The following is an 11056-nucleotide window of genomic DNA, read 5'->3' as shown; positions in this document are numbered from 1 at the left end:
ATGCAATATAATTTAACCTTCTATTTTTAAGCATAACTCATTAAATATTATTAAAATTATTATGAAACATCAGTTTTTGAAAAATATATATAGCATGTAATTCACAAGTGAAATTTTACTCAATCAGCTGAGAGTTTGTTCAACAATTTGACATTTCGCAACGCAAGTCGTATTTTGTTAATTTGTTTTTACCATTTTGAAATTTGAGTTAGGAATTGGTTAGTTCGCAGCATTCCAATTTCCAAATTCAAATTTATTTTGTTAATTATTTTCCTGCTCCTCACAAAATAAAATAAATTATTATTATTACCGGTACATGACCGGTACATAGTTCATTCAGTTTGTTCATTCAAGTATTTCAAGTGTGTATAATAATAATAATTTTATTCAATATTTATTGAAGAGGTAAGTAAATTTAAATTATATATCCTTGGGTTTAGACTTTAGAGTGCAAATTATTTTTAAGGCCTATTGGTACATACGGATTATAGTTGTAAATTCTAGTAATAGCTAACAAGAATTATTATTAACGTTCTTATTGATATTTATGAAATTATCATATTATGTAGGTACCTACTAGCTTTCCACCAGCGGCTTCGCCCGCAGTGTCAAAGAAAAACCCGCATAGTTCCCTTTCCCGTGGGATTTCCGGAATAAAACCTATCCTATGTCCTTACTCAGATCTCAAGGTATCTCTGTAGACTGTACCAAATTTGAAGGAAATCCATACCATAGCACAGAATAATTACTAGTAGATAGCTGGTACTTTTTGAGTCTAGCCCGGATATGATTATAAATTGCCTATATTTTAATCTGAAGGCAATATTTTTTAATCTCTTGGCCATTTATAAATTTCCCAGAACACATTTTTTTTGTTCAAACTTTTTGAATGAATAAGAAAAGTGTACATTCTTATGATGATATTTTAATTGAAAGAGCAAGTTCTATCTTATCTGTAGAATAGGTAATACAAATATGTGTATTAGATAAATACAATTATATAAATTCAACTCTGTTTAAAATAGCTTGTTATCTTCTTTAATTAAACAATGAATTTTATTGTAGTAAATTTATTGGAATAATTTCATGTCGGTACCTATTATAGCTGTTGTTTTGTATTAGAATTTATAGTCTGCAGTTTTCAATTGATTTATTTTGTTAATCTTATGAATTTAAATTCAAGTGCTCAGATGAACTAAAAAGCCTTCTTTTAGTTGATCTTTTTTTTAAAGTTTTATCTGAGTTCAACTTCTCAAAGTTGGGCTAGTTAAAACAGGTTTTATAAGATTAAGTATTATTTTTTTACATTTTTCAGTCACAATGGGCAAGGGTTTCCAATTCGCAATCGACCGTGGAGGCACCTTCACAGATGTGTTCGCTCGCTGCCCAAACGGTAAAGTCAGAGTTATGAAGCTGCTGTCTGTTGACCCACAGAACTATGATGATGCTCCACGAGAGGCGATTAGGAGGATATTACAAGAAGTGAGTTGGGAAGTTAAAAAACTTTATAAAGAGGTCGTTAATTTGCTTTTTGACGTGACAACGTCTTATAATTTGATAGCCAGCTGCACGCACGAAAAAACATGACTCATGCGGCGTTACCTCGCTCTGAGGCGTTCCATGTAAGGCTTGAAGTGCGAGCGAGAGCGTGGAACGAGCGACAAAGAAGCACAATCGGACGTTGTCACGTTCAACTATCGTCAGTAAACCGACTTTATGTCTGTAAAAGATAACAAACAAAAAATTGGTTGTCTAACCAATTGCACGCCTCATAAGCGAAGCGTTGAGGTGGGTACTACTGTCACTTCGCGCAAAACATCTGATTTTTCAAACTTAAAATGTCTTTATGTATCATACATTGCACTTGTAAGATAATACATACACACACATATTAAGAAAAAACACTATTTTTAACGTTCATGATATTTTTGATGTCATTTTTGTTATTTAAACTAGTTAAAAAACAGTTTAAAAAAGTTCTGTCTTGGACGTCCGTGTGTCTGTATGTGCGGATCCTTTTTCTTGTTAACACGATAGCGACCGAAATACTTTACTAATCGAGTCTTTTTTTTTCTCTTACGCTTGAGTATGCTCAGGAATAGAACCCTTTCATTTTTCAGGGTCTGATTCGATGTGGTTTAATTGTTATTAAATAAACAAAAATAATAATTAATAAATATTTATTAAAAAAAAATGATGAGGCGTGCACTTTTGGATTTTCCAAATTATTTTTTGTTTGTTATCTTTTACCTGGGTGAAGCAATTTTGATGATAAATTTTATAATGTTTATATTAGTTGCTTGTCAAACAGTTAAGATTTTCAAGTTTTTAAAATTTATTATAATATAATATTATGTAGTTTAGTTGTAATGACAACTTACAAATAAAAATAAAATATACTGGCCGAATCGAGAACTTCATTTTTTATTTTTAAATCGGTTAAAAACAGTGACCACAACTGCGGTATGTTCACCTTGAGAAGCAATTGATTGAAACTATTCATCTTCTATTAATCAGCTTAATTTGTTTTTAAATTGATGATGGGAAGAATTAGATAGATGTGACTGAGGTAGCCAAAGTAGGATGCTAATGTAATAAATGGACATTGGTACACATATGTTTTACATAAAAAAAAACATAGGTTTTGATATAGCCTGATTACTTAATAATTGATTTTTAAAACAGACACATAGGATATTATTTCTTACAATTGTTTTCAAATTGCATCATTATATTAGCCACATGTTAAACAGCCAATTCATATAGTTATATCTATACTAATATTATAAAGAGGAAACCTTTGTATTTTTATATGTTTGTATAATTGAATAGGCTCAAAAACTACTGGACCGATTTCAAAATTTCTTTTACCATTATTCCGAATCCGTATTGGCTATATTTTATCTCGGAAAACGTAAAAATGTACCATGGGCGAAGCCAGGGCGGACCGCTAGTAACTTTATAAAGTGTCCATTATTATAATATGCTATTTCTTTTACTGTATTCAATGCTTATTGTAGTGGAGATTGTCTAATCTAAAAATGAACGCCCCTCCACTAAACTTAATTGTTTCAATGTGTGAGGACAAATAATTATTGAACCACTTTATATGTGTGCGCGCGGCGATTCTACTGCAAACTTTGACTCTCGCGCACTGATTTGTCAACTAATCGGGCGATCAGTTCAGGTGCCTAGCATTGTATGGCGGGGAGAGCGCGCTATGTACGGAATGACACGTCCGTTCTGTCGTGCATCGCGTCATCTATGCACTAGTTGGCCAACTGGTCCTGTCGTTCGGGCATGGACTGGACTGGAGGACTGAACGACCAATGAGGCAGACCAATTTGTGTGTATTGCGTCTATACACGTACTTTGAATGTGAGCGTAAACACAGTGGAGGGGCGTTCATTTTTAGATTAGACAATCTCTACACTGTGTTATGAAACAAATAACCAATTTTTATTTATTTAATTTATTATTTATATCAGAAACTAGCGGTCCGCCCCGGCTTCGCCCGTGGTACATATTTACGTTTTCTCTACATAAAAACCATCCTCGTACTTCAAGGAATATAATAAAAAAAGAATTATCGAAATCGGTTCAGCCGTTCTCGAGTTATGCGCTTACCAACACATTTTGCGATTCATTTTTATATTATTTATATCAGAAATCTACAAAAACTCCCATATTCTGACCATTTCAGGAAACAGGAAACGCTCTAGACAAAGACGGTAAAGTGAACTCATCGCTCATAGAATCAATAAGAATGGGTACCACAGTAGCGACCAATGCGTTACTAGAAAGAAAGGGAGCAAATATGGCACTGGTTATCAATAAGGGATTTAAAGATTTGCTGTTAATTGGAAACCAGGCGAGGCCGGATATATTCCAGTTGGTAAGTTGTTTTCAAACAGTTATATTTTTAGAGATACTTAGTTTTTGTATCAATATGTAAATAAATAATTTCTGTACACAAACACAATAACAAGAACTAATTGAATTTTATTATGATAAAAATTAATTTTAACAGAGTATACAGGGTGTCCCACTATTGGTATACTAAGCGCGAAGGGACTTGTAGTTTAGCATAGTACACTGATCACGTAAAAAATACAACAACAAAATTACGTCAAAAAATTTTTGCTAAATTTTTCCTGAAAATCCATGTTTTCTTCTCTAGCTTTGCGCAGCCGGCATATACCGCTTCTCTAATGTGAGCATTTTGTCTATGAAAACATTATCTTAAACGATAGCTCACGTGCTGGTGGCAAAGTTGGGCGGGTTGCTTGTTATGGGTGTACACATATGAGTTTTAAGAATTCACCTATTTGAAAAAAAATGCGTCTGGAATTTTATAAGTATTTTTTACGTACTCAGCGTATGCAAAAGTATAACCTCCTTTGAACTTAGTATACCTACCAACAGTGGGACACCCTGTATACAGCATTAGTCAATTTTGTTATGACTTTCAAATTAGATAAATGGGTCATAAGAAGGAGGTCAATATTTTGCACTTACAAGTCAAATGAATAATTTAAATTTCTTGAGAATGTCATCAAAGTTTTTCTAATATAACCAAACAATTATTATCTAACAATAAAAATTATAACCCATAATGTTATACCAATAGCATTTTGTATGGGTATAACATTATTGCACCCATACAAAATTTCATATGAATTTTTGAAGTGAAAACTTCTTTAGCGGCATTGAGCACTTTTTCTGTAATGGGTATAAAATCTTAAACTCGCGTCAGGACACGTGACCTGATCGAAAAAGCGTAAGACGGATACCATTCCAAAATATCAAACATGCTCAACGTTAATAATCAAGTTTTCACTTCTGCTGGCACTCCCGGAGTGCAATCCGTCTTTTTTTTATACTATTTTTAATGACCTAACCTTTCCTAGAATATAAATCGTCCAGAAGTTCTTTACAAAGAAGTAGTCGAAGTCGATTGTAGAGTGATACCAGCATTAGAAGACCGTTGTCAAATCGAAAAGACCAATTTAAACTGGAAAGAAGTCTACGGAACGACTGGTCAGAAAATTCTGGTCATTAAAGATATCAATGAAGAAGCTGTTAGGAAAGATCTAACTGCATTAAGAGAGAAAGGGATAGAAAGTATTGCTGTTGTACTCGCACATAGCTATAATTATCATGAACATGAGTTGCAGATTGGCAAAATTGCGAAGGAAATAGGTAAGTTTTTGTGTGCGTAACTCAATCTATTATTTTATTATCCATCAGGCCCCGAAATCACAGACACAATAGAAAATGTATTGTGTCGTGGCCCGATCGGGGCGCTCGGTGGTCAATGGGTTAATAATTATGACATGACATGAATAGATTACTTTGCAAAGTACCCACATTTTTAATTCCCATTTAAACAAAATAGGTTTATCATTAGACAATAAATTTGAACTTTTATTTGATAAATATGATAAATTAAAAAAGCATATATTTTACAATACTTTTTAAGTAATTTTAGCTTTCAAAATATTTGATGTTTGCATGATCTATCAACATTATTTTGCATTAATTTTTTGCTTTTTATTATAATATCTTAGCAGATTACTTTCCAGGAGTTTCCTAGCTACTTCTGCCTCATATGGAACTTTTATTCCAGTATCAATAATAATTATAAATTTTCATGATTTCCCCAAATATTCTTATCCCACAGCCCACTTGGTAACCTCCATGGCCCATCTGGTCCCGCACATAATATGGGGTTTTTATCTACCAGGATTAGCCACATATTTTTGCTCTTTTTGCTATTTTTGTTCTTTCCTTAGTAGAGACTTATTCCCAGGATTATCGCACCTATTTTTATCCCATTTAGAAGTTTTTTTTTCCACTATTCATTATTATAAATTTCATCAAAGACCACTACTTTTCCCCAAATATCGTTATTATTTTTTATTTTTGCTCTTGATTGTTGCCATATTTTAGCAGTATACTTTCCAGGATTACCCTACGATTTCTGTCCTGTTTTGAAGTTTATTTTTCACTATTTCTATTTCGTAAATTTCTTCAAATTTGCAGGATTTCCCCAAATATCGTTATCTCACTTGGTAACCTCCATGGCCCGGTTGGTCCCGCGTGGGTACACAAGTTGCGCAGACGCATACTTAACCCCCCACATTAGAGGCTATGTGAAGGGGTTCGCGGAGGGGTTTTCGGGAGGGTTGGAGGGGAAAGTGCTGTTCATGCAGTCCGATGGGGGGTTGACGCCGATGGATATGTGGGTATTTTTTTATTTAATTTTAATTTTGCCCGATTTTGTTATAGCATTGTACAATGTTAAGCTTTAAAATGTATGATTTAGAACCAATAGATAGAAAAAAGCAATTTTTAGCCTACTTAATAATGATGTTTAGGGAATTATTTTTTTAAAGAAAATATCTGTGGAAATTAATCTGTATTTACAATTTTTTGGTGTTTTTTTAAATTAAATATACCTTATGTAATAGAGTTAATTTATTTTCCTACAACTTTTTCAGGTTTAACGGTTCCCGCGCTATTTTATCTGGCCCCGCTGGTGGGGTGGTTGGATACGCGCTCACTTCCTATCAGAGGGAGACTAACTTACCTGTCATAGGTAAGTTTTATGTATAAACATTTTTTAACGTGATAACGTTTTTAAAATCGTTTTAGTCGGGTGACATGTTCAGAAACTTGTGTCACACCAAAACCTCACGAGCGCGATCGCAGGTATAACGAGAGAGAGACGGACCGATCTCCCGTCTCATCTCGAGCGCTGCCACCAATAAGACGTTATCACGTAAACATCTCGATCGTAAACCTACTTTACAAACAAACAATTTTTTTTATAAAAAATTCTTGACAAATTTTATAGTAGTATTATCTATGCCGTCTAGTGTTATCTCTTTTACACAGCTTATAGCTTTTAATAGAGAAAACAAATAATGTATGAGTCAGAACATAGAAGTCATAAAAAGCAATATGATTTTTTGCATGTTCTTTTTCCATACTTTACACGGAAGAGAATTAGTCGCGGTTTCTGCGTAGGGTAGCAAATTGTGTTGCTTGGGGACTGGCTTGAATTCTTAAGAATTCTGTTGTTTCGTAATTTTATACTACATTGAATGTACTTATACTATACTGACTTGCATTTAACCGGTTATAGACTAGAGTAGATAATTTTTGAAACAAAAAAAAATCGCAGTCGGATGAAACCCATTAGAAAAGGAAGGGAATATGATAAAAATGTAAGGAAAAATAAATTACGGTCAATCCGAGTTCGGGAAGCGGGAGGGGGGAGCTTTTAAGAGAAAAAAATGGTTTCTCTCGATTTCCGACAAAACTACAAGTCCTATAGAAAAAAGTTCAATGGCAAAGTTGTAGGTAATTAAAAGTTCTACAACTTTTGTATTTACAATTTTTTCACATAACCTCAAAATTTAGGTGAAAAATTCAAAAAAACCAAGTTTTTGGTCTTTTATTTTTATCTACTTCAAAATTTATTTTTTTTCTACGAAATTTGGTGGAAACTTACTTTATTATGTCCCAAATACACTGTAATTTATTTGATTGAAAATATTTATTTTTTCGCCTTATTTTGAATTAATACCAAAAAAACAACCTAATTTTCAATCGAAAAGTCACCCGTCAAAATATCAGCTTTTTTCAAAAACTTGGGGTGCCTTTTATTCATTGAAATCTCTTCTTTCATATGGTGTAAAAAAAATAAACACCACCATAGTAAATGTTCTCAGGAAATGCATACAAACAGTGTGAAAATTAGCTTTTACTAAATCAGGCACACTTCTCGAACTACCTGAAATGTTTTTATCGACATCATTTTGCTTTTGAATATGCTGTAAAATATTAAACTTAGAACAGATAATTATTTTTCTTTTGAAATATTACCGAAAAGCCGATACAAGAGAAGATATAGAGTTCAAGAAGTGTGCCTGATTTAGTAAAAGCTCATTATCACACTGTTTGTATGCATTTCCTGAGAACATTTACTATAGTGGTGTTTATTTTTTTTTACACCATATGAAAGTAGAGATTTCAATGAATAAAAGGCACCCCAAGTTTTTGAAAAAAGCTGATATTTTGACGGGTGACTTTTCGATTGAAAATTAGGTTGTTTTTTTGGTATTAATTCAAAATAAGGTGAAAAAATAAATATTTTAAATCAAATAAATTACAGTGTATTTGGGACATAATAAAGTAAGTTTCCACCAAATTTCGTAGAAAAAAAATAAATTTTGAAGGAGATAAAAATAAAAGACCAAAAACTTGGTTTTTTGAATTTTTCACCTAAATTTTGAGGTTATGTGAAAAAAATGTGAATACAAAAGTTGTAGATCTTTTTATTACCTACAACTTTGCCATTGAACTTTTTTCTATAGGACTTGTAGTTTTGTCGGAAATAGAGAGAAACCATTTTTTTCTCTTAAAAGCTCCCCCCTCCCGCTTCCCGAACTCAGATTGACCGTAATTTATTTTTCCTTACATTTTTATCATATTCCCCTCCTTTTCTAATGGGTTTCATCCGACTGCGATTTTTTTTATCTTTTCATTATTTTTAAAGGCTTCTACCCCAGTCTATTAAAGATATTGTTAACATTAACTGTTAATTGTTTACACTGTTAGCAATGCTAAAAAATATGGTGGTACAACTCATTTCGCAGTTACTGAAAAGTCACCGTTACTGTAATTGTTAAAATTGACACTAATCTTAACTAAAATATGGTCGAACCAAGACTAATAATATAATTTATTTACCCCACCCAGGTTTCGACATGGGTGGCACATCCACAGATGTGTCTCGATACGCGGGAACATTAGAACATGTGCACGAAGCCACTACCGCTGGTGTTACCATACAAGCTCCACAACTTGGTAATGTAACTTAAGTAGATATAATCTTAATATATATAAATCTCGTGTCACAATGTTTGTCCTCAATGGACTCCTAAACCACTTAACCGATTATAATAAAATTCGCACACCATGTGCAGTTCGATCTAACTTGAGAGATAGGATAGTTTAAACACGTAGTTATCACGGGCGAAGCCGGGGCGAACCGCTAGTTAATTAATATTTTTAAATAAATAAATAAATATTCCGGGCCAATTTTCACACACGGCACGATCTGATCCCATACTAAGTTTTTGCTTGTGTTATGGAAACCAGATGGCTGATAAACATACATATATATATAATTTTAAATAAATACGTATATAGATAATCAACACCAAGACACAGAGCAAACATCTATGTTCATCACACAAATATTTGCCCCGTGTGCGAATCGAACCCACGACCTCTGGCTTAGAAGGCAAGGCCACTACCAACCAAGCCAATCGGTCAGTCAATTTAATTACTGAAAATTATAGCATTTCAAGAATACGGATTTCATATATATATCCTACCATAAATTACATCACCTATAATAGCATCATCAACCTACTAGGCTTATATTTTAGCTTGTATCTTTTGGAAGAGCATGCGCTCATGTTTCGCAGCGTACTGCTAGCGGCCCGCTTGCTATAAGAATGGGGGGGGGCACATACTGTCACTGTGTTATATACACACAAAGTTATGACATCCATACATTCCATTTCTGATACATACACTAAAGCACTCAAATGGCGTATATTCGCTAGATATAAACGTGTTGTACTCATCTCACGTCTGACACGCAGTAAACACTAAAAATGTCGTATATCTGCTAGATATAAACACAGTAGTGGCAAGGGGAGGGTCAGCACTGCAGTTCCGCTTCCTTGCTGTCACTATAACACGTAAATAAGATACACATTCCACTTCTGACACACACAGTAAAACATTTAAAAATATATACAGTCGAATTGGGAGCCTTCTTTTTTGAAGTTGGTTAAAAATGTCGTATATCCGCTAGATATAAACACAGTAGCGGCGGGGGGAGGGTCAGCGCTACAGTTCCGCAGCGGGCTGCTAGCTGCCGGCCCGCAGTCAGCCGGCGCTCAGCCCGGACCCGCTTGCTATAGGAAGGGGGGACCTCTTACTGTCACTGATGCTAACTTGCTGCTGGGTAAGTTTTTATTACAGTCGGATCATGCTTTAAAAACTTAAAACTAAAACACAACTTTTAACTTTAGGGCCGATTTTTCAATGCTTGGATAAAACTTATTCGTCGAATAATGCATAAAACTACCATTTTAAAAACGTATTCTAATTGCCCGTATTTGACAGTTTACGTGACATTTTAATATTATCGTGTAATACTTTATTGGACGGATAAGTTTTATCCAAGCATTGAAAAATCGGCCCTTAAACTTTCAATTATTTTAATTTTACATGAAATGTAGTATAAAATACGATGAACAATGTTACTAATGTTTTGTCCAAATTAGTAGTCGTCTTGATCAATCTTCACTAGTTTTAATTTAGTCTAATTAAAATAATATATAACTGCGTTAAAAACAACCGACTTCAAACTTGCACTTGCAACATTTACAAATACAGACAAAAATGCTCATAAAATAAAAACTACTGGGCCTATCCGAATAAAATTTTTATGGGACCAATTCGACACCATTCCGCGTCGAACAAAAAAAGAATTACGTAAATCGGTTCAGAAACCACGGAGTAATCGGTGTACATACATAAAAAAAAAAAAACATACCGGCCGAATTGATAACCTCCTCCTTTTTTTGAAGTCGGTTAAAAATCATCCAAGTTCATAACATAGTATTTTTCATATGATACTTCGATTTGATAATAACCAATGCTCAAATCCAAACATGAGATCTTGGTTTATACAAAAATAAATTTGTAATAATTTATATTATTTTCCAGGACGTCTTCTACCAGAATATTTCCCAAAAATATTCGGTCCAAATGAAAACGAAGCACTGGACAAAGAAGCTACTGTTACTGCATTTAAAAAGATGGCGGAAGAAATAAACAGCTTTTTAATGAAAGACGGTGCGAAGGAGGTATATAATAAACGACTTTAAAATAATTTATAGCCAGACAGTTTGTTTTTTCTGCATGATTTTGTATTAGGGCGTATTCAGAAAGAAAGCTTGAAACT

At 33.6% G+C, this 11056-nt stretch overlaps 1 protein-coding gene across 1 annotated transcript in view; it reads left to right on the top strand.

The window, feature by feature from the left end:
• Nucleotides 1-1319: 1319 nt before the first annotated feature.
• Nucleotides 1320-11056, top strand: part of LOC149897427 (5-oxoprolinase) — a 33086-nt gene continuing 23349 nt past the window's right edge. The window contains exons 1-8 of the mRNA XM_090116107.1: nucleotides 1320-1482; nucleotides 3704-3895; nucleotides 4911-5202; nucleotides 6046-6244; nucleotides 6504-6601; nucleotides 8770-8877; nucleotides 9899-10051; nucleotides 10819-10958. Of these exons, the coding sequence (XP_089972233.1) occupies nucleotides 1321-1482; nucleotides 3704-3895; nucleotides 4911-5202; nucleotides 6046-6244; nucleotides 6504-6601; nucleotides 8770-8877; nucleotides 9899-10051; nucleotides 10819-10958 (1344 nt within the window). The 5' untranslated portion in view covers nucleotide 1320. The remainder of the gene's footprint in view (nucleotides 1483-3703; nucleotides 3896-4910; nucleotides 5203-6045; nucleotides 6245-6503; nucleotides 6602-8769; nucleotides 8878-9898; nucleotides 10052-10818; nucleotides 10959-11056) is intronic.

The sequence above is a fragment of the Colias eurytheme genome, chromosome 25 (assembly GCF_061535395.1).
Source record: "Colias eurytheme isolate Ceu_HAF_F1 chromosome 25, ilColEury1 Martin Lab GWU primary, whole genome shotgun sequence".
Taxonomy (NCBI): domain Eukaryota; kingdom Metazoa; phylum Arthropoda; class Insecta; order Lepidoptera; family Pieridae; genus Colias; species Colias eurytheme.
This window is presented reverse-complemented; position numbering and strand designations above follow the sequence as displayed.